Source organism: Centropristis striata, chromosome 2 (genome assembly GCF_030273125.1).
Source record: "Centropristis striata isolate RG_2023a ecotype Rhode Island chromosome 2, C.striata_1.0, whole genome shotgun sequence".
Lineage (NCBI taxonomy): Eukaryota > Metazoa > Chordata > Actinopteri > Perciformes > Serranidae > Centropristis > Centropristis striata.
Window position 1 is genome coordinate 15,661,071 of NC_081518.1, and position 24,482 is coordinate 15,685,552.

General features: G+C 38.1%; 1 protein-coding gene across 8 annotated transcripts in view; it reads right to left on the reverse strand.

Annotated features, from left to right (window-relative positions):
* herc1 (HECT and RLD domain containing E3 ubiquitin protein ligase family member 1) overlaps positions 1–24,482 on the reverse strand; it is a 108,565-nt gene that overhangs the window by 58,648 nt on the left and 25,435 nt on the right. For 5 of the 8 annotated variants that reach the window (XM_059357515.1, XM_059357506.1, XM_059357488.1 and 2 more), the window contains exons 15-30: positions 21,332–21,484; positions 20,790–20,922; positions 19,827–20,018; positions 18,990–19,214; positions 18,656–18,829; positions 18,445–18,559; positions 17,500–17,620; positions 17,155–17,326; positions 15,024–15,369; positions 10,612–10,732; positions 9,233–9,338; positions 7,097–7,368; positions 5,763–5,978; positions 5,559–5,679; positions 1,956–2,193; positions 820–992 (exon numbers count right to left, since the gene is read on the reverse strand). In XM_059357515.1, the coding sequence (XP_059213498.1) occupies positions 820–992; positions 1,956–2,193; positions 5,559–5,679; positions 5,763–5,978; positions 7,097–7,368; positions 9,233–9,338; positions 10,612–10,732; positions 15,024–15,369; positions 17,155–17,326; positions 17,500–17,620; positions 18,445–18,559; positions 18,656–18,829; positions 18,990–19,214; positions 19,827–20,018; positions 20,790–20,922; positions 21,332–21,484 (2,878 nt within the window). The remainder of the gene's footprint in view (positions 1–819; positions 993–1,955; positions 2,194–5,558; positions 5,680–5,762; positions 5,979–7,096; positions 7,369–9,232; positions 9,339–10,611; positions 10,733–15,023; positions 15,370–17,154; positions 17,327–17,499; positions 17,621–18,444; positions 18,560–18,655; positions 18,830–18,989; positions 19,215–19,826; positions 20,019–20,789; positions 20,923–21,331; positions 21,485–24,482) is intronic. The other 3 variants (XM_059357541.1, XM_059357533.1, XM_059357496.1) reach the window with 2 other exon arrangements.

The window sequence follows — 24,482 nt, forward strand, 5'->3', positions numbered from 1 at the left end:
GCGACAATATGATCACATGAAATTAAATGTGTATGTGTGTATGTGGGCAAATGTACACATTTTTACATGCTGTAGTGCCATTTTTTGGAGCATTTTCATGTGATATGCACATAGGCTATACATCAATACAACCCTTACATCCGATATTTTAATAATATATATGGACTTGTGTCCATACTGATGAAATAAATTGATTAAAAGTGGAAAAAAAAATCACAAAAAAAATGAAATGAAAATTTACGCATATTTTTCTAAATACAGAAATATCATAGTTGTATCCCTCAAAAGTGTAAATGTAAAAAAGTTGCATGAAATCCTTTCAAACTACAGGAAATTTATTTTGAGTGTGTACATTATTTACTTTTTGAGATACACTAATTTTAACCAAAATGAAAATATAGTGGTTTATAAAGTTTTGTTGTGTTGTTTTTACAGGATTTCTACGAACCCATTAGTGTAAAGAAACAGAAGTCCCCTGGTTTTATCTGCAAAAAGAATTATAGCTCTATCTTATTTGTTTGCAATTCTACCAGCATTTAAAAATGTGATCGTTGGCACGACTGGCAGGGATCGCCAACGCTTCCTTCAGTCTAAAAGGGTTTTAAGCATTTAAGAGCTATGCAGTGCAATGCATTATTCCTCTATAAGAGTTCATCAGATGGCCAAATGCTGACTCTGCATGCAGCACAAGCCTTCATCAGCCATTATGTGATATCAAACACATAAGAGGCAACACAGTTCCCTAATTAGGTCACCAAACTGAATTTAAGAAAAAGACTGATTTTGTGAAAGAGTAGTGAGACCAAACGTCTTTATCACCTCTGAAATCTTTCTTCTCAGAGTCGGCGCTGTCCTCCTGTTTGCTGTCCTCCTGCTCATTTCCAGGAGACAGCAGACTGACTCCAGCCTGGGACAGCAGGTTCTTCAGCTGACTGCAGAGCAGGTCCAGCAGCGACTGGACCACCTTGGGACTCAACTTGTCTGCATACGTCCTGCAAAACCAAAGAAAGACACAACTGTTGATGCAATATTTTCTTCAGGTTAACCCTTGTGATGTCTTATGGGTCAAAAATGACCCGCTACTATGTTTAACAGCATAGGAAACTCCCTTAATGATCTTTTTTAACTTCAAATTCCATGCCTTTTCCTAGAATGACCCCAAAATTAGAACCAGTAATACATTGTCTTAGTTCATATTTCCTTGAAAGCTGTATATCAACGGTAAATCTTGTCTTAGGGGGCATTTTTGACCAGGCAGTTATAAAATCATTTTCATACCATAAAAACCACAAAAACCATGCAGGCATGTACACATGCATGTTTGCAAAAACTTTTTTACACCTACAGTCATGGAAAAAATTATTAGACTACCCTTGTTTTCTTCAGTTTATTGTTCATTTGATGCTGATATCTAGACATTTTTAAATGGTTTTCTTGATAATGATTTTGGTTATTATCAAGAAAAACATGGAAAATGTCTAGATATCAGCTTTTAAATAACCTCTTAAGAGATATTTTTGTTGTCATCATTAAATTTGTCCAAACAAATGTACCTTTAATTGTACCAGGCATTAAAGTGAACAAAAAACTGTAGAAAAAGTGTGGTCTAATATTTTTTCCATGACTGCATGTAGTACCTTTATTAATTTAAATAAACTCGTACTTTAGTGAAACTGTAAATCGATTATGACAGGTGTGTTATAAAAACAAGTGGATTTCATTAATTAAATCTACTTTTTCTGCACTGTAAGAGATAAAAACCTAGCTGTTACCAGAGTTTATGATGAATGACAGGTTGTTTCTTCATGCAAAACAGATTTGGGTTTTAAAATTCAATCAAGGTGCTTTATTAAAGGGGAGGCGGGTCATTTTTTACCCTTAGAACAAGTGGTGTATACAGCAAGTCAACATAAGGGTACCAAAGTGCTGATTGCCTCCAGTTTTAAGTGTCGTACCCGGTGCTGATGGCCAGTATCTGCAGAAGGCGGGTGGAGGCCACCTTGAGGGCGGTGCTGAGCTGGGACACTCCAGGTTTCTGCAGCAGCTGCAACGGCTGTCCCAGCATCGTCTCTGTCCCGCAGAGCTGGGACAGCACGTTGAGCAGCCCACTGGAGATGGCGAGGGAGACGTCCACCGGCTGGTAGCGAACACTCAGTGCAAACACTGTCACCAGCAGGAGGCGCTGCTGGGCTTCTACAATGGAGAGAGAGGGAGAGATAAAAGCTTCAGACAAGCTGCTGGTAAAAAAAAAATCAGTACAGGGTGGGACTTCACGACACTAAAGCAAGCGTAATAAATCAGTTTATGAAAAACAAGAGTCAGCAGATCTCTGGTTCACTGTCAGGTGAAGCTGCCAACTGAAAAAGTTTGTGATAAATGTCTGTGATGTTTACAGCCCTACAAAGTCTAACTACAGTAACTACACAAAGGGTAAAACTGAGAAAAAGTGCTTTAAAGTGTTTTAACGTTTTTTAACTGGCCAGCCAAATGGGTTAAAGGTAGACAAGTGATAGGACACTTATTTCTACATCTATTGATGATTTCATTTTTATGCTCAAAAATCTTAACGATTTATTTGACCTTTGACACCAAAAATGTAGTTACTGCACTCTGGATTTGCATTGATGTAAAAGTTTCTAATAGTAATGCAAGAACAGAGTGCAGTAACTAAAATGTTGTTGTCTTCTTTCAATTCAAATTGATTTTGTTATTGTGTTTAGTGTGTGTTTAAAAGTGTTAAAAACTCAAATTCAAAGAGTTGTGAGTTTTAGACCTAATATTATAAAGTAAGGTTGTATTTTAGTCTTGACATAATTGTATCTCACGTTTTTCCTTAATCACTATGATAATAATTTCCCTATCAAATAAACTTAATAATAATGATAATATAAAATTAATTTCTATTTTTCTTGTCTTCACACAATGAGGAAATACGAGGCTACACTCTATCACAGTCAAAGCAGACCTTGGTAAGTGCAATTACTGCTTTGGTTTTGAGTTGGATTTTGTAGTTACTGCAATTTTTATATCATATCTGATATCATATCATATATCAAAATTGAAATCTACATTTTTTCACAAGGTAAAACAGACATCAAGGAGTTTATTTCAAAAATGTAGTTACCGCAGTTAGGCTTTGTAGGGCAGTACAGTGAGCTGTTTTTAACAGGTTATGAAACAGTCTCAGTTTGACCTACAGGGTTTTCAAAGCCTGAGATGGCGGGCCTGCCCTCACATCTCCCTCTGTCATCCCACAGACCCTCAATAATTGAGCCTAATAGTGCTGACATAACCTTAATGTATAAAAAAGGGATCTGTCCTACAGGCATTCAATAGTTTCTGACTCTGGAAAAACAGTAAAAATCCCTCAAACTACTGTAATTCTGAACTGTATGTGTTTAACCAACACGTTTTTTTTCAAAGTTCAATGTTTCTTTATGTATTATTATTAGATAATTCACTGTGCAACAGCAGGACGCATCATAATCAGCACATAAACCAGCAAACAAACCACCAGCGACAATAGACAAAATACATACTGCATACATCTCACATTGAATTATTAAAAAGCCTATAGCAGCAGGGACAAAATAGTTTTTGCGTCTGTTTGTCCTGCATTTGTGCAGGCAGAATCTGCGGCCGGACAGCAACAATGTGAAGCAGCTGTTTAGAGGGTGACTGTGAGGGTGACTGATTGTGCCCTCTTATGGGTCCTTGTCTCGTATAGAGAATTTAGATCAGTCAGAGGGTTGTGGGCAATTTTGCCGCACACCTTGACTATGTTTTGCAGACTGTTTTTGTTTGAGTGAGAGACCCAAACCAGCTCACAAAAGCAAAAGAAAGGATAGTTTCAATAAAACATTTATGCTATTCCCTGTAATGTCCTTAACTAATTTAATAACTGATGTAATATTGTATCCCTTCCATTCACTGAGCGTCCCCTGACACTGTTCGGAGCCCCTTTGAAGAGGCAAAACTCCCACTTTGGAAACCTCTGACCTACTGGAGCAAAGAATACCAGCTATTTCTATACAGTTATTCTTCATTTCTGTCTTGCGGGTCAGATTTATCTGAAAAATCTGATGAAATGATTCACATCCTGCAGCCCCGATGGTTGCAACTTCCCAGCAGGCAAAGTTTGGCAGTGAGTAGTATGTTTGCCAGTTAAAAGGAAGCAGGAGGAGAGATTTCTTCAGAGACGTTTATTTTTTTTACGTTATATATTTTGTGTCTGGCTGATGATGAGGCAGGATCAGCAAAGAAAAGAATTGACTGATGAATGAAAAAAAGCTAAAAGTGACAGTGAATTGGCCCTCTTCCTTTTAGACGTATATAATATATCTGTTACTCTGTTTCATCATCTTCATATCACAGCTATTAATCTTACTCTGACACAAATAGATGCAAGATGAGGTACATCACCATGCATTAGAGGTGTGAATCAGTGTGTCGGCCCCACGATATGATTTTTTCCTGATAATTGAGTCACAATACAATATTATTGCAATTTTAAGCATTTTGTGATATGGTGAGCATTGCGATACAATATATTGGGATTTAAATGTTTAACTGCAATTCAATTCAATCAAGAATTGTTTTGTCCAATAAGAGAAAATTCTCAGTCTTTTCATCTCACTTCAGTCTTTTTATTTCTCCACAATGAGAGTCAAAGACCCAGAGAGCCTATTTTCATTGAGATACCATGACTTCAGAGGTCATATGACCACTTTGAAAATCACCATGAAACATCAAAAAAAGTCTAACTTTGCAGCGTTATTTCGACAACTTCCCGACACGATATCCGGACACACATGGTGCCTGTAGATTCCTTAAATGTTCTCGTTTCATAGATACCAGTATCCCCAGGATATTCATAAGTGAGCCCGCTACGGCCTCAGGAAAAAACAAAATAGGCGAAAATACTGATGGCTCGCTGGCTGTCGGAACGCTAAATATCGATACTTGGCAATCATGAATCGATATAATATTGCCACGCAAAATATAGCAATACTATGCTGTATTGATACCATGCATCATGCAAAAACAGCTGTTTAAAAGAGAAAAACAGCATCAAAAAAGGTTGTGCTTCCATTTTTTTTTTCGAGACTCTTTACAGCAAGAGTGATGCTCGTGCAAACACTACTGCTTTTATCCACTTACGGTGCCAAATCAAAATCCTTGCAGTTGTTCTAACAACCTGATGAACTATTTAGATGTTAGATACTGTGACGTCAGAGGTGACATAACCGCTTTGAAAATCACCATGAAAAAAAAAAAAATAGCCTAACTTTGCAGCGTCATTTCACTCCCCGAAACGATATCCTGACACACATGGTGCCTATAGATTCCTTACATCTTCTAGTTTCATAGATAGTATCTCCAATATATTCCTAAAAGTGAGTCAGCTACGGCCTATGGAAAAAAAACTCTATGACAAGAGGTGGTGATGCTCGTGCAAACACTACTGCTTCTATCCACTTAAGGTGCCAAATCAAAATCCTTGCAGTAGTTCTAACAACCTGATTAACTATTGAGTGATACAGCAGCATCTCTGTTACCTATGTGGTGCTTGTTGGCCTGCAGCGCCCTCTCCAGAGTGACTGACAGCTGCTGGTAGATCTTATGCACAGCTGTCTGGATTTCCATCTGGAGGCTCCTCTTGGCTGCTTTTACTCCGTCCTGCAGAAAAGACACACAGTCAACATTATCTCTAGTTCTCTTGTAGATAAAAGAGAGTGGGGCTGCTGTTGACAAGGCTCTACCTGATAGTGATGCAGCTGCACGCTCTCTCTCTTCAGCGCTCCGGTGCCCACAGTGCCGAGGCCGAAACATCCTGCCAGGAACTGCAACCTGACGGAGGTGAGCAGGGAGGAAGACTGGAAGGCACTGCTGGATCGATCGGTGTTCCCGGGCTGGCTGCCCTTCTCCTCCATGCCCGAGATCAACACCACGATCTGGTGGAGCGCCTCCAACCGCAGCTGAAGATAAAAACACATCCCAGTGGTCAGGAGGAGATTTATATTATATTACTAGTGCATGGCCTAGAGGTTAGGAATCGGGCTTGTAACTGGAGAGTCGCTGACAGGTCAAGGACCGAAATGCCCTTGAGCAAGGCACCTTATCCCCCTCCACAGCTCCCCGGGTGCAGTAATGTGCTGCCCACTGCTCCTTGCATGGTGTGTTCACTTGTGTGTAAAAAAGGATGGGTTAAATGCAGAGGTTGAATTTCCCCATTGTGGGATTAATAAAGTAATTCATCTTAATCTTAATCTTACTAGGTCTGTTACGATAAAACATTTTTAGGATGATATACAGGTACATCTAAAAAAATTTGAATATTGTGAAAAAGTTCAATATATTTTGTCAATTATTTCAGAAAGTGAAACTCAAATATTTTATAGATTTATTACACATAAAGTGTAATATTTCAAGTAATATTCCTTTTTTTTGTAAATTTGATGATCATGGCTTACAGATAATGTCTCAGAAAATTAGAAACTATTACATAAGATCCATAAAGAAAAAGGATATTCTAAACACAAATGTTTATTGACCTTTTCCTTCTTTTACATTATTTAACAAATCTTTTAATAGTATTATTTATGTGTTCTTAATTGCATTTTGTTTTATTGTCAAGCACCTTGTAACTTTGTTTTTAAAGGTGCTATACATACATACATTTGTTTGGACAAATACAATGATAACAACAAAAATAGCTCATAAGAGTTTCATTAATTATTATAACTTGTTGTTGATGTCATACATGTGTTTTTTCTTTTATCAGTTTGTCATTACTTTCTTATAACTAACTTAAAACTATGAAATTTTAGGTGGAGGCTTTAAATAAGCCAATATGGGGTTTCTGCCTCTCCCTGCACTTCACATTATCTGTTATCTTTGTCATTTATGTTATTATAACTGTGCCAATAAATAAACTATAAACCTTTAAATCATTAAAACTTAAATTAAACTCTTATGAGCTATTTTTGTTTTTATCATTATATTTGTTCAAGCAAATGTACCTTTAGTTGTACCAGGTGGTCTAATCATTTTTTCCATGACTGTAGACCCATAAAGTCCTGAGTGAGCGGCTCACCTCGGCCCTGCTCTGCTGCTGCTCCATGGCCAGGATAGTGGCCTGAGGGCTGGTGGACATGCTTTCTTCTGGCTCCTTGAAGGCCGGAGCCAGGCCCACGTCCCCGCTGATGAAGCTGACCATGTTGTCGATGAGAGCGTGGATGCCCAGAGAGCGGCTCAGGTCCAGGTCCGACTCCTCGTAGGAGTGCGCCGAGCTGTAGCTCCGCTGGCGGCTCAGTTTGGCCCGGAACCAGGACTCGGCCAGGGAGTCCGGTGAGCTGTGGAGCAGACCTGGGGACAGGAGGAGAGGGAGAGGGAGCCTTTCAGATGCATAAATGCACAAGTTAACTCTTCTGATGGATGTTGCTTTTAAGCACTTAAAAACTATGCAGTGCAATGCATTACTCCTCTATAAGAGTTCGTCAGATGGCCAAATGCTGACTCTACATGCAGCATGAGCCTTCATCAGCCATTATGGATTCATCTATAATGGACACACTGAGTTTCCAATACCCACTGAGGAAGAAAAGCTGCAGTTGAGAAGTGAAATGGTAACCTGAGCTGCTGTTTCCACACAACAACTGAAAGCACTGAAGTTAAAGGAACAGTTGGGATTGTCTGAGGTACTTTTCCACTAGCAGTGTATTAAGTGTATCAATGCATGCCTCCAGTTTGGAGAAGCAGGCAGGAGTACTGTCACAGAAATAGCAACAGTCATGGAAAAAATTATTAGACCATTTTCTTCAATTTCTTGTTCATTTTAATGCCTGGTACAACTAAAGGTCCATTTGTTTGGACAAATATAATGATAACAACAAAAATAGCTGATAAGAGTTCAATTTTAAGAGCTGATATCGAGACATTTTCCATGTTTTTCTTGATAATGATTTTGGTTATTATCAAGAAAACCATGGAAAATGTCTAGATATCAGTTCTTAAATTGTACCAGGCATTGAAATGAACAAGAAATTAAAGAAACATAGGTGGTCTAACAATTTTTTCCATGACTGTAAACAACATACTGCTGTGGACGGGGGGTAGCAGGTAAATGCATTTTAGACACCTAAAAAAAATCAATATCAGCTGAAGCAGATGATATATTTTGAATATTTTAACTCCCTTTCCTTGGCTTCAGTCAGCACTAAGTGAGAGACTGAAGCTGGTGTGCTTGCTCTCTTCAAGGCCACCAGACTCCTTTGACAAAAACAGTCATTTTACCTTGCAATACTGGAATAAGTTTCTGGTCTACTGCTGCATAGTTTGGTAAGTTTGTGTTATTGTGTGACTTTGGTGAATCTGAAGGAACACTTTAAAACACCGAAGTCACGCAATAATACAAACTAACTAACCGATAAAGGCAGCAGTAGACCAGTAACTCCTGTGTTCTTTGAGCTAAATTACTTATACTTACTTATTAATTACTGTTTTTGTCAATGGAGTCTGGTGTCTTTGAAGAGAGCACAGATAACAGCTTCAGTTCTTCCCACATAAGCTTAAACAGCACTGTCTGATCGCAAGTTAAAGTGCTGAAAATATTCTTAATATAGCGAAAACTTTACCAGATATTGATTTTTTAAGGTGGCTGAACTAAATGTATCTGCAGCAGTACATTGTTTATCTTCTGTGTCAGTACTCCCGCTGCTTCTCCAAACTATAGACCAGCTGTAGTAATACACTGACTATGAATAAGTGCCTCATACAAGCACACTTCAAAAAATCCAAACTATCCCTTTAAAGTGTGACTGGTAATTCCATGAAAACTCTTCAGCATGAAAAACTGAATTCTTTACGAGGATGAGCCTTCATTGTGCAAAGTGGCAAACATTCAGAGCAGAAGAATGAGCTGTTATTTGCACAATGGGCTCATCTGTATGGTGTGTGTTTCTTTGAGCAGTCTATGTGTTAGCACGGAGAGAAGAACATGAAGTGTCTTGAGGTGAAGCTCAGAACAAGGCCCTCATCATGAGAGATGGATGAGTGAAGGGGGGCATCGCAGTCATGGAGGAATGAGCTAACAAGAGGAAGAAACATGCCATCGTTTACTTGCTTGGAGCTCCTCTTGTGTTTGGGGCTCAACTGCCCCAAAAGAAGCAAATAAACTATCCAACACAGGAATCGAGAGACAGAGAGACAAGAGTAACACATGATTGCTGACCTGTAGCATCCTGACTCGCAGCATTACACAGAACACACTGCACATCGTCTTTACCTCTCTTTTTGTGAGAGAACGCCAAGTCCAGGTCAACATTCCTCCTCCCACTCTGAAAGAGACAACAGAAAGAAGGTCTGAGTTAGCTTTAATGTCACAACATTATTGTAGGCCTGTCACGATAACACATTTTTTAGGACGATATATTTTCCTGGAAACTATCACAATAAACGATAGTATCGTTGAGTACATTCTTTTCCACAGTAATAAATTCTAAATCTATTAAATCTTTAAAAATGTGGAAAATAGATATTAAAATATCCTAGAAAAATAAAACATAAATAAATACACTACAATCAAAACTAATATAATAGACTCTCAGGCTCTGTTAACAGAAATTGCACTAAGATAAATATTATATTATTATTTATTATAAGTAATATATAAACAGCCTGTCAAACATTTGCAGTATTACTACAAAAAGGACAAAAAGTCAGTGTTATAATACTTCAAGTAACACACTCACTATGCTTCAGCTGGCAAGCGTCCGCACTAGCGGCAGGAGAAGGACAGAAGCAGCGCTACTGGCGAAAATGTTGATGGCTTATGTCAGTGTTTACCAACCTCTTTAGTGCCACGGCACATATTTTACATTAGAAAAATCACACGGTATACCAGCAAACAAAAATGTCAAAAAGACAGTAAAAAAAACACCCTAAATATGTTTAGAACTGCATGTGTCATCTGTCACAATTCCAACCCTCCAATCCACAGATTGTAAGCCAGCCAGTGGCGACTTTGCACATGCACGATTCATTTGCAGACTGGACTCTGAGGGGTTAACATCTCCTGCTCTGACTGCAGCTGGGAGAGACTGCTGCGGGAGGACTGGGCCACTTGTGAGTGCTTTGGGACGGGCCCATGGCAGCACACGCTGGAAGGACTCTCCAAAAGACTCCAATAACACCAGAAAAAGTCGCTAGATTTGTCGCAAGTTGCTTTTTTGAAAAAATCGCTACTGGAGGGGTCTGAAAGGTTGCTAAATATATCGACAAAGTCGCTAAGTTGGCAACACTATTCCAGCTGCTGGACATATCACGCTGACACACTGGCCTCTCACTTCACGCCGCTCACTTAGAGTACCAATCAGGTGAAATTGGATAATCTTCCACGGCACACCTGATCGGTTGGGAATCACTGGCTTATGCAAACAAACAAGCATGTAAACAATAATTATCGAGTCCACAAAAACTATCGTGTCCATTTTTATATACCGAACGATAAGTCGATATAGTAGTTATTGTGACAGGCCTACATTATTGTCATCTCTTTGGACGCTGATGATAAACACAGAAATACAGTGAGTGAAATAAGTGTGTTTTTACCAGAGTGTAACCCTCTTCGTCTGACTCGGGCTGCGACAGGTCAGACTCGCTCCTGGACTTCATCAGCCTGTAGCTGGGGCTGCTCTGCACTGAGCGGCTCTCTGCACTCAGACTCTCGCTTCTACAAACATGAACATCACAGAAACTCATTAATCATCTCAGTCATAGCGCTGCAACACCAGTTACAACTTTAACTGATAACTGATATTTAAAGATAGAAAAATATCATATATCAATTTTACTGCAATTAACCCATTGAAGCCTGGAAAGCGGATACGTCGTTTTGTAGTATTTGTATAAGCTCTCAAATACCTTTTTGAATTTCATTTCTATCTGCTACAGAGGCTGAAAAATCTATTATTTAGTAGAAGAGTTGACACTTTTTTTCCCAGAATTTCCAGAAAATTAGAGGCTTATTTTTAAATCGCCCAGCGATTTTTCAGGCCTCAATGGGTTAATGCATTCCTGAAATGTACGCATTTTTGCTTTCTGCATCCGTCTACCACAAATGTGCACTATTTTATCCCTGTATTTACCTTCTGCACTATTTATGTCTCACCCTGTGTCTAGACTGCAGGCATGTTGATATGTTTTTTATTTTCATGTCTCACACAGCAGATGCACTTTTATTTTAATCTTTGCAGCTGTCTGCAGTGGCTCCCTGCAGGCTCCAGTCTCAGCAGCGTCTCACGGGCGTAACTAAGACCTGAAGTGGTTATTTACACTTTAAGTCTAATATTTGGACAGTATGAGTGTTGATTTATCATTTTTAATGATTACAATTCTATAATATTATCTTTAGGTTGATATTATGTGACCTTGTTCTTTGATTTTCTATTTTCTGATGGCAAGTTTTCTTCCTTATTGTTATCTATTCATTGATTCTGTGGCTTTCACACTATAATAATATGTTTTTTTGTCCTCCCAAACTTTATCACAGGCTAAAAGATAATGAGGGAGAAACTCCACAGGAAGTTCAGCTGCATGTAACATTTGCGGTTCAAACAGTGTTAGATTCTCATTTTTACTTTTTATTCATATTCAAGGAGCTTTTTTGTTCGAGGGATGATACTTTTTCATTACCAACATCTCTGCTGTGCACATGAAACTTTAATCTAAAAAGCTATTACGACTCCCACCACTCCACTAAAGACAGTGTGTGTGATACTGCAAATAGAATCGAATTCTGTGGGAAACACTGAAGCTGAAGCTCTGCAGAACAGCATGCACACGTTATCATTCTGAAGGTGCTCCAGGCTGAGTGTGAACTGAACTGACTGTGAACATGAAACTTGTTGAAACTGAAAAGTAGGTTAAGGTTTCAAGATAACTCTGGAGTCAGCAAAATCCTGACTAAAGAAAAGTCACACACCTTGACCTGTTGGCCTGAGGGCTCAATCATTCATAGAACTACATGCCAAGAGAAAATACAAGGATTTACTGTATTAATCTTGTAACCATCACAAGCTTATGGTCTGGAAAAATGTTTTGGCAGTGGGTTGAATTTTATTGTTTTATTGGTTAAATCTTATATTATAGTGGGTACTGTTTTCCAAATCAAATCTGAGCTCAAATATAAAAGTGAATAATTATCAAGTTTGTCTTGAAACAACATAGTGACAGTTAGATTGTATGAATGATATATTGATTGTAATTCAATGATTGTAAATATTGCTTTCTTTTATTGTTATTAGTTATTCTTTTCTTTTAAAATGAATAATAGAATTATAATAATTTATTGTAAATATTGCTTTCAATATTCCTTACTGTTATCTTTTTTTCTGATGCTTGCTTTGGCAATATATACAGTGCTACGTCATGCCAATAAAGCCAATTGAATTGAATTGAGAGAGAGAGAGAGAGAGAGAGAGAGAGAGTGAGAGAGAGTGAGAGTGAGAGAGAGAGAGAGAGAGAGAGAGAGAGAATCCAATGTTTGACAAAAACAAATGCATATAGTAAAGTTAAACTCTATCACATTAAAGCTTCTGAAGTTACAGTTGTTTAGGTAAAAAGTTCACTCTATGACCCTGTTTCCATTTAGCAGTAACATGTGGTCTGAGAGATCCGAACACAAGTGGACAGCTCAAAAAATACAGTTGAAAACACTGTCAGGACACATTGAGATCGGATGTCAAAAACCACATTGGGAGGTGGTTCAGGCTGCATGTGTCCACATTCAGATAGTCGTGAGAACGGGTCTGTGGCTCTAGTCCACATTAGAGACCACCTACTCAACTGCCGCCCCCTGCTCGAGCAGAAGTACATACTCATTAGATGTGCATACTGATTTCAATGAACAATTTCATACCATGTTTCTGTAAATGAACGCTACAAGTGAGCTGTGCTGTGATAAACATGGAACAACAACTTTCAATTGCCTTATTTCTCATGTACACAGTACACTCAAACGGCCAACACGGTCTCACAGACGTTTGGGTTTTTCTTTTTTTAATAACTTGGTTATTGACCGCTTTATATAAACGGAAGTTATAGACCACTGTGTCCAGCTCTGCTCAGAGCAATTATTACAATGTTTTCACTTCATTTTTCGCTCATCTATTTTCTTTTCACTTGTAATGTTTTCATAATATCACATTTATTTTACAGGTATATGTGAATCAGGAGCACACGAGAGAAAGAGAGGAGACAACGGGCATGAACAGGCAAAAACTGAAACGGGCCGGTTAGAAATGAAAAGAGGAAAATAACAGAAGACAGGATGTGTCCAGGACACTCAGGACGTGAGTGAGGGAGGATGGGATGGTGGCTCAGGGAGAGAGGAGGAACTGTCAGCTGCACATCTGTATGCAGCTGGGCTCCATGCAGACATTTATCAAACTTTATTATGTATCTAAGAAAGATTTGGATCGCAACCGGCCGATTTACAGATAAAAAAACAGCAACGCATTTGGTGTTTCTTAAATAGAAATGATGTACGTGTTCATTTACATACAGAGCGGGGAAGAGGAATCAGATCACAAGTGATCACTGACGACACTAAATTGAAACAGGGTCTTTGTGTTCATGGATTTTCGCTGCAGCTTAGCAAGACAACACAGTTTGGGGAACCACAAACAGAATTTTGCACCAGAAAGACTAGAAATGACCCATTTGATTAATCTAACTTTGGCTGAACTTGAGGATGCATTTCTTCACTTGAGACCTGCAGCGTTTGTCTCTTATCTCTGACTCTGGACTCGCTGTAGAATCGGATATGTTAATGGCCTGATTGTGGTTGCTGTTATGATTCCTCTTCTTATTACTGGTTGCGAAGAGATTCCTTACTAAAGGAATTCCTTGCTTCCAATGTCAGAGATAGGGGACAAAATCCATACAGCAGTCTTTGTTCTGCACAAAAACAACAGCAAGAGCTAGTTTGAGGCTTCAGCAGTCTGCAGTTAACCAAATTAAATCTTCCAAAGTAACAGTCCCCCTTTGTGTTACTGTTTTTTTCCACTGCAGCCTAGCAAGAAAACACTGTCCAGGAAACGCAAACAATGTTTTTCTACCCTAGAAAGACTTCGTTTATTTAGTTGTTTATGCACTTTAAACCTGCAAAGTTTGTCTCTTATCTCTTCAGAAGGGGATCTCTTCATGTCCTGTTTCAGTGTTCATACAGGCAGGGGAGTGTTGTTTTAAAAATGTGAAACTTTCCTTAAATTCTCAAGGATAGTTACTTTGCCTCAGGAAAGGAATATATGGAAAAAAAATATTAGACCACACTTGTTTTCCCTCAATTTCCTGTTCATTTGTTTGGACAAATATAATGATAACAAAAAAATAGCTCATAACAGTTTAATTTAAGAGCTGATATCTAGAAATTTTCCATGTTTTTCTTGAAAGAAACCAAAATCATATCAAGAAAAACATGGAAAATGTCTAGATATCAGCTCTTAAATTAAACTCTTATAAGCTATTTTTGCTGTTATCATTATATTTGTCCTCACAAATGGACCTTAAGTTGTTAAAATGAACAAGAAATGAAAGAAAACAATGATCTAATCATTTTTTCCATGACTGTATATATCACCACGTAAGAGGGAATCATCTTTCAACACATACTGATGTTGTTCTTGATATATATATATATATATATATATATATATATATATTAAAAATATATATATAAAAAAGAAGAAATGAAATAAAATACAAATAGCAACAGTGACATAAACAGAATCTTAAAAAAATAAAATAAAATATGGAGGAAAAGTTTAAATAACCAAATAAAGTAAAATAAAACATAAATTAAAATAAAACATACATTTAAAAAATAAAATAACAATTAAGGATATAAGAAAAGGTAAACAAAACAAAAACATTTTAAAGTAAAGGTTTAATTGTTGGTGTATAAATTCACTTTTGGATCTTGATTTATCCCCTCCCTCCCTCCGTGCTGACAGCACTCTGACCTGGTCATGAAGCTCAGACACTCCTGTGTCCCCGTGGCGGACTGGCTCTGACCCTCCTCCTGGTTCTGCTTGGTGAGCTCTCCCAGTACGGGGCTCACCCCCAGCAGCAGCAGGGCGCATCGGTGGATCACAGAGTTGCAGGCCGCGGTGTACAGGTCCTGGCCCTCCGGGAGCCCCGTACTGCCCCTCCTCCCCTCCTGAGACAGGATGCCGTCCTCCTCTCCTCCTCCACCTCCTCCTCCGCTCCTGGAAACAGAGCCGGAGCCGAGCCCGGTGCTGCTGCTGGCCCGCTCTCTGTCCCGACTGCGAGCTACCTCCCGCGCTGAGAGGAAACATTGAAAGATTTCTGTGTGGTGCAAGATGCACATACACAAATAAAACACACACACGAGATGCTGGGTTAGAGGACAAGCAGCAGCCACACTGAACAATCCAGGTTCACAAGAGTGCAAAGTTCAGAACCAAAGCTCATGCGAACGCAACACATCAAAAAGCAGCCTTCAGCATTTTAGACCAACTGTTTTTTTTATTTATTTATGAAAAGCTTTTTTTCTTTACAATCAGATATCTGCAAATGAGCTGAGATGTAACTAAAATGCATCTGTATTTGTGTCACTTAGGCCCTCAAATTAATGTATATCAGAAGCCACGTTTAGCAGGATTACACCTGTTAATCATTAAAAAAAACATAATACGGTCATGGAAAAAATTATCAGACTACCCTTGTTTTCTCTTTGCTTTCTTGTTCATTTAATGCCTGGTACAACTAAATGTAGATTTGTTTGGACAAATATAATAACAACAAAAATCTCAAACAAAATCTACCCATTTTCCATGTGTTTTTTTTGATAATGATTTTGGTTATTATGAAGAAAACCATGGAAAATGTCTAGATATCAGCTCTTAAATTAAACTCTTATGAGCTATTTTTGTCGTTACCATTATATTTGTCCAATAAAATGTACCTTTAGTTGTACAAGGCATTAAAATGAACAAGAAATTTGAGAAAACAAGAGTCTAATATTTTTTTCCATGACTGTTCCATGACCGTCTGGTGCTAACTGAGAGAGCTGCACCAGAGAATCCCCCCTCAGAGGGTTTGGATGTTGCAGAGATACATGGTTAGAGCGTACACCTGTGCTCCCGGGTTGTTAGCTTGCTGACATCGCTGCCTCAGCATCTCATTACCTCTGACAGCCACCTGCCTCTCCCCCAGTAAAACCCATGACCTCCATACTGTAGCTTATTCTTCTTTCACAATGCAACAAACCTTTAAAATATTGTTTTTTGTTTTATCAGTCAAAATTTCGTAGTGCCAGTTAACGGTTCTATTGAAGTTAGACCCAAACTGACGGGCTGGGTGATACATCGATAGAAAAAAAAATATAGGTATATTTCTAAATGTGATATGGAATTAGACCATATCGTGTATATAGATATAGTTCAAATGTTTTCCTTCTTTCTATATAAATGCTGCCCTTGCTAGAGTTTGTCATATGAAGTTCTTTTGTAATGTTCATTATTCTTTTCTCACATAAATATATTTATTTCAGAAAAAGATTGGCCTATTTTATTTCATAGACTACTTTTATCTAAGATATTATTTTACTTAAATGTGCCCTTTATGGAGCTTTCATTAAAAAAAGGTACGCCTGTTGTTATACAGTATTTATGCGGTTTGAATAAAACTACTTGTGACATGTTATATCTGGTTTAGACTATGACTCAACATTTGCTTTCACTTTGTAATAAAAATATCGGGATATATATCCTATATCATATATATATTCAGCCTAAATATATCGGGATATGACTTTTGGTCATTATCGCCCAGCCCTACGGGATATTATGAAATAAACATCTAAATCATCCAAACTGGTAACCTGAATGGACTTGAGTTTCACCAGAGCTTACCCAACATGACAAAAACACATCAGGATTGTAGCGCCAAGCAAATGAAGCAAAACCTAAGAGTTTAGGAAGGAACTAAGTATCGTCATAAAACGGATGTGAATGAACGAGAGCAGGCAGGATAAAAAAAGCCTTGAAAGATCTGATTTAACCCATAATGTTCCTCATGATAAGCACACTGAAAGCATGTAAACGTGGAGCTCCGGGCAGGTGAACTCACTTCCAGCCGTCATGACTTCGTGCTCGCGGTCCTCCTCCTCGTCGTCTTGTTCCTGATGACCCTCCTCTCGCTCGCGGTCCGCTCTCTCCTCCAGCTCCGCCTCCTCGTCGATGGTGCGGGTGAACGAGTGCTCCTGAGGGTCCATGTCCAGAAAGTCCTGATTGTCTGAAATCTGACCAAATGCAAATACACATGACAACCGTGAGTGCATGTAACAAAAAGATTGTTTTCATGAAGAGAGCAGCCACTATGCATCTAATGAGAAAGAGGAAAGTAGGTCGAGAGTCTTTTAACAAATGCATATTACTGAATACAAGTGTGTGCATGCAGCTTCTGTTGACTAACCCTTCTCTCACGCGAAGAGGATCTGGTCTGGATGAAGTCCATGTTCTTACAGGCCAGCAGGCGGTTTCGTACCTTATAAACACTGCGATAGACCTCCGCCAGGGACTTAGATGGTTGGTACCTGATGGGAAAATAGAAATATTCTTATCTGGTTTTGTTTGTTTTCACAGTTTTTGTTTGTTAGAATTTTCAGGGCATGCATGGATCAGCAGTTCAGTTTTAATGCCCATTTCTGGACAGGAAAATGTACATATCTGAATACCTCTATACATGGAGAAACAGATACAGTCATGGAAAAAAATCAATCAAACCATTTCTTGTTCATTTTAGTGCCTGCTACTAAAGCTACATTTGTTTGGATAAATATAATGATAACAACAGAAATAGCTCAAAAGAGTTTAATTTAAGAGCTGATATCTAGACATTTTCCATGGTTTTCTTGACAATGATTTAGGCAACAAAATGAACAAGAAATTGAAGAAAACAAGGATGGTCTAATCATTTTTTTTCATGACTGTAATTATTGTAATAATGGAATTAATATTTTTTTAAGAAGACGAAAAAATTAACAAAAAAACAACAGCAATATCATTAATAGTAATAATAATACTAATATTATTAAATAAATATGTATATATAAAAAAGAAGAAATAAAATAAAATACAAATAGCAATAATGACATTAAAAGAATCTAAAAATTAAAAATAAAATAATAAAATAAGGGGAAAAAATTTAATAACCAAATAAAATAAAATAAAATGTAAATAAAAATAAAATGTACATTTAAAAAAATAAAATAACAGTAAAGGATATAACAGAAGGTAAACAAAAGTAAAAAAAATACTTTAGAGTAAAGGTATAATTTAATAGATAAGAGTTATGGCATGTGATGTTTAATTTAGGCTCACACTGTGAAAACATATTATATGTATCATGTTACAGTACCTGCCCTCCCCGCAGGCTTGGCCCAGCAGTCCTGTGTGCTTCAGTAAGGCTGCCAGCACAAACCTGGACACAGTGTCCAGCAGGGACTCGTTACTGAGAGACGCATTGTCCCAGTCTGCAACAGGACACACATTCCAGTCAAAACACTGTCAGTTACTTTTCTAAAGATAGAGACAATAGAATTTGTTATATTGGGAGTTTAAAGGCGGACCTTTGCTCATGGCGTAGTCCTGCATGTTGATCCAGAGGCTGTTGGCCGGTTCTTTCGTGGAACACAGAGCCAGGTCCACCAGGACACTCAAGTCAGGACGCAGCGTGCAGTCAAAGGGTTTCTGCTCCTCGTTCCCGGACAGCGCCGCCTCCAGCAGTGAGCTGATGCAGGCGTCTGAGTGAACAAACATTCAGCACGTCAGCAGGTCACAGAGGAAACAACAAAGCGTGAATATTGGAATAAAAAGGACAAAACGAGAAACACATTCATCAACAGTATCCACTCAAATTAAGCTGCAGCTACAGCAGAACTCCTGTCTCTGTCGGCTCCTTACTGAACTGTGGGATGTCCATTTCCAAGCCGTTGCTAAAGAGCGGCGTTTTGAGCCAGTAAGCCGTGTCCTGTTCCTCCAGCGAGGTGGGGGCGCCCTGCAGCATCCCGCCGAGGCAGCGGCCCACCAGCAGAGCCACCGTCCTCTCCAGATCCACCAGCCACACCCAGGACAGCGCCGGCTGAGGCAGGGACATCCCCGAGGCGGGCTCTGCAAAGTCAGAGGTACCTGGAGAGTTGGAAAAGATAAAGTAGAAGGAGAGCATGAGATGTGCTGCACAGAAATATGAAGGCCGTCACAAAAAGTTTAAATCACAGATAATATTATATATATTATAGAGAGTATAGAGAGCTCCAGAGGTGCGACCAAGTCAATGTTTTGCAAGTCACAAGTAAATCTCAAGTCTTTGCCCTCAAGTCCAAAGTCAAGACCGGCAAGTCTTAAGTCAAGTCCCAAGTCCTGCAGTTTGAGTTTCGAGTCCTTTCAAGTCCTTTAACATCAGAGAAATATATATATATATATATATATATATATATATGGAACCATTTTGTTTTATTGATTCTTATATCTTACTGTTATTGTCTATTGTCCAAATATTTGGAAAAGGTTGTACTTGTGCTTTGGCAATATTGTTTTTTAACTTTAATGCCAATAAAGCCCTATTGAATTGAAAAAAATTGAGAGACAGAGACAGAGACAGAGGCAGAGAGAGAAAATGTAAGGAAATAATATTTTTTTATGTTCAAAATCAGTGACCTCTACCTTCCTCCAAATTTCAGCAAACTCCCAATCATCAACATGGTTTGATGCATGTAAAGGTTCTCTTTGTGTTCTGCTCACCATGAAGAGGCCACTGCAGCTCCTGGTCCTCCAGAGGGGAGGCAGCAGGCAGCAGCCTGTTGAGGCGGTCCAGGGGAGGCAGCAGGTCCAGCAGGTGGCTCAGCAGAGGCCTCGCGACCGACACCGGGAGCAGCAGCAGCGAGTTGATTATCTGGCACAGCATGCTGCCTGCGGCTGACACGTAGATCACATCTGGAGGGGACAGAGACACGGTCAGGAGTTTAAAACTTGGAAGGAACATCGACTGAAAAGCAATTTCAGATTTTGGGGAGTTTTAAATTCAAATCTGAAGTGAAATATTAGGGGAAATGGGTGGACAGAGTTATTGTGAGCAAATTATCCTAAAGTGTATTGTCAAAATATATCATTAAGATTATTTATACAGTCATGGAAAATTTTATTATACCATTGTTTTCTTAAATTTTTTGTTCATTTTAATGCCTGGTACAACACAATGTACATTTGGTTGGCCAAAAATAATGATCACAACAAAAATAGCTCATAAGAGTTTAATTTAAGAACTGATATTTAGACATTTTCCATGGTTTTCTTGATAATAACCAAAATCATTATCAAGAAAACCATGGTCAGCTCTTAAATTTAACTCTTATCAGCTATTTTTGTTGTTATGATTATATTTGTGCAAACGAATGTACTTTTAGTTGTACCAGGCATTAAAATGAACAAGAAATTGAAGAAAACAATGGTGGTCTAATCATTTTTTCCATGACTGCATCTTGTTTCATGCAGTTTAAACTGATTTCTTTGAATATGTAGCTTGAAGAATAATGGGGAAAACAAATCATGAAGTTAACCTGAGATTCTACGACAGATAAACACAGAAACAGAACTACTGAATGATGAAAAGGTGAACAAGCGAAGGATAAGAGGGTCGAGACAGGAACAGAGTGAGAGACGAGGAAGCCTTTCTGCCTTCAGATGAGATTAACAGATCCTCTTCACCTTGCAGCTTCTCTCGTATGCTGCCGTTCCACGAGCTCTCTTTTATCAGAGCAGCTGAGCGGGAGAAGATATCTGTGGCGTGTGGCAGCAGGAGCTGCAGATGCTTGTGGAGTAAAGCCACACTGCTGGAGTTCTGCAGAAAAAAAAAACATGAGGATCTGAAGTGTCTTTTTGAATTAAATTGAATAAAAAATTATGTAACTAGAAGTTTCTTTGTTTCATGCATCAGTTATAAAACGTGTTTTTCCACCACAAGATCGGCATCTTAATGTCATTTTATGCCTCATGAACAGGATCATGTGAGATTGGATGTGCAATAAGAGTAAATAACTTTATCAAATTGAACATCATGAGGCCTTTCAAGTCAACTGAAACATGTTGAATCATGTAATCTCACCAGTGTTGCAAGAGTCTCATGATGCTAATGGCTCTGCACCAAGACATTTAAATAACTACATTAAGAGTTTTTGGATTGTGTAAACACAGTTTTTCTACATAATAAAGCTGTTATCAGGTAAACACACTCAGCCGAGTGTCCGTACCTCGGTGACAGAGTTAATGTGGCAGTAGGCCAGCAGCTGCTTCTGCAGGGAGCACAGCAGCTGGTGGAGGTGAGCTGGCTGGCTGCTGTCAGATGAGGACGTGCCCTGCTGCAGCTTGTCACTATTCTTCTCCAGCTCCCCGAATGCCTGATCCTGCATCAAACACCAAAACACACACACAAAAAATGAAATTTTCAGGGCATGCATGGATCCGTACATCAGTTTCAATGCCAATTTCTGGACAGGAAAATGAACATATCTAAATACCTCTATACATATATATATATATACATATATACATATACATATATATATATATATATATATATATATATATATATATATATACATACATACATACATACAATACATACAATAAAAAAGAATTGTATATCTATATATATATATATATATAAAGAATAAATTAAATAAAATACAAATAGCATTAGTGATATTAAAATAATCTAAAAATTAAAAGATAATAAGAATAATAAAATAAGGAAAAAATGTTTAAATAACCAAATTAAATTAAAATAAAACAAAAATTAAAATAAAACTTACATTAAAATAAATAAATAAATAAATAAAGGATATAAGAGAAGGTAAACAAAACTAAAAAATGTTTTAAATGAAGGTATAATTTAATAAATAAAGAGTATTGGCGTGGGATGTTTAATTTAGGCACGAAAATGTGTTATATACATCTTAAGGTTCACAGATATTGCAGGTATCAAAGGTATGATCAGAGATGGAAAACTGTTGTAGCCAGAAGGGAACTGAGTACAGGAGAGGAAATGTGTGTTTTCAGAAGAGAAATCTTTACAAAGCCACAGACACAACCTCCCTGCAAAGCCCCACAATATTTTATTATTTAAACGCTTTAATTATGAAGGAGCATGCCAGGAAATGTGAGCATGAATCAGTGAAATAAAGCAGATATGACTGTGACATTTGAAGATTTAGTCAGAGGTTATACAACACCTATGACAGGCGACCAAAGAAATGCATAAAATGAATAAAACTACAGATTTCTCTAGATTTGAACATTTGCAATAACTCAACATAATATACAGTCATGGAAAAATATTAGACCCTTGTTTTCTTCAATTTCTTGTTCAATTGAACACCTGGTACAACTAAAGGTACATTTGTTTGGATAAATATAATGATAACAACAAAAATAGCTGATAAGAGTTTAGTTTAAGAGCTGATATCTAGACATTTTCCATGGTTTTCTTGATAATGATTTTGGTTATTATCAAGAAAACCATGGCAAACGTCTAGATATCAGCTCTTAAACTAAACTCTTATCAGCTATTTTTGTTGTTATCATTATATTTGTCCAAACAAATGTACCTATAGTTGTACCAGGCATTAAAATTAACAATACATTGATGAAAACAAGGGTGGTCTACTATTTTTTTCCATAACTGTATATCACAGGGCTAGTCTTTTTTTGACATTTTAATGTGGATAGTATACCTTTAAATTAATTCAGCATTAAAAAAACAGCATCAAAACGAATTAGTTTTATACCCTAATGTGGAAATACTTAAAATTAGCCTCTTAAATACTCCTAAAAAATTTTATTTTTAGATTTATCGTCACATCTGGGATCCCTTTGTTGAATTAACACGTTCCCTTATCATTTCTATTAATAAAACAGGAATGTAACATGTCAAACTGCGAGCATGAGCTAAATATAGAGGCTGAATATTACATTGGAGTCTCTTTATGAGTTACACAGAATCATTGCTTTGTTCCAGCCCCGCTGCTGTGATCTGGATTCTTTTGTAGCTTTAAATTTAGAAGAACAAAATGTCATTAGTGGTTTCTGTTGAAGCATATTTCTTTTTTTTCCCATTCATTTGTGACTTTCCAGAAACAGAAGCTCTACAGATTAAGAACGGAGTAAGGAGGGCAAATAAGGAAAAACGCAGCGAGTGAAAATGAATCCAAAAGGAGTGAGTCAGATGCAGAAAGCCTCGCAGCCTAATCATCATTCATTGCTCAGGCCCTGCATAATCACACACACTTGAAAACAGCCTGTGTGTGTGTGTGTGTGTGTGTGTGTGTGTGTGTGTGTGTGTGTGTGTGTGTGTGTGTGTGTGTGTGTGTGTCAGTGTGTGTGTGTGTGTGTGTGTGTGTGTGTGTGGTGCAATCAATAAAATGCCGTCTTTAGAGAGCGAGGCACAGGAACAAGCCACTGTTGTGCCAGGGAAAAGGCAGCAGGTGATAATAACAAAGGATTATATATGAGTCATGCTCTGCCTCCAGCTCTCCACTGCTGAGGGAAGCGAGGGAGATGGAGAGACAACAGCGCGTTATATGTTGACTTATCTGATCACTTCCTTCCTGAGTAATGCCTGCCTTTGTCAATACTAAATAGATCATAATGATCCCACCAAAATGCTTTGTTATTGAGTGGCGTGCGCTGAAATCAATAGGCGTGTTTCCACTGAGTACTTTTTGGAAAGCATCTGAGTTTTGGCTCCGCCCAGTAGTTATTTCCCCTCTGCCTCTGTTCCCATACAGGTACTTTTGTTGCGGCTGAACAACGGAGTCCGAATGTGAGGAGACCGATGCTGCAAGCAGTGTTGTCAACTTAGAGACTTCGTCTCTACAGGTGCATCTCAATAAATTACAATATCATAGAAAAGTTTATTCATGTCAGTAATTCAGTTCAAAAAGTGAAAATAACACATTATATAGAATCCACTACACACAGAATGAAACATTTCATATCTTAATTTATTTAATTTCTTCTAATTATAATGATTATGTCTTACATTTCATGAAGACCTAAAATTCAGTGTCTCAAGAAATTTGAATATTAAAAAAGATGTCCATCTATATGACTCAATACTTGGTTGGGTCTGTTTGACTTGAACTACTGGAAATTGACTGTTCCAACATATTTAATGTATTGAGATGTACCTGTGTATTTAGTGACTATTCAGACCCTCTAGAGACTCTTTTTCAAAAAAGCAACTAGCGACAAATCTAGCGACTTTTTCTGGTGTTATTGGAGACTTTTGGAGACTTGTTCCTACTCTTCTTAATGAGTAGCATCGTCCCAAGGCACTCACAAGCGGCCCAGTCCTCCCGCAGCAGTCTCTCTCAGCAGCAGTCAGAGCAGGAGATGTTAACC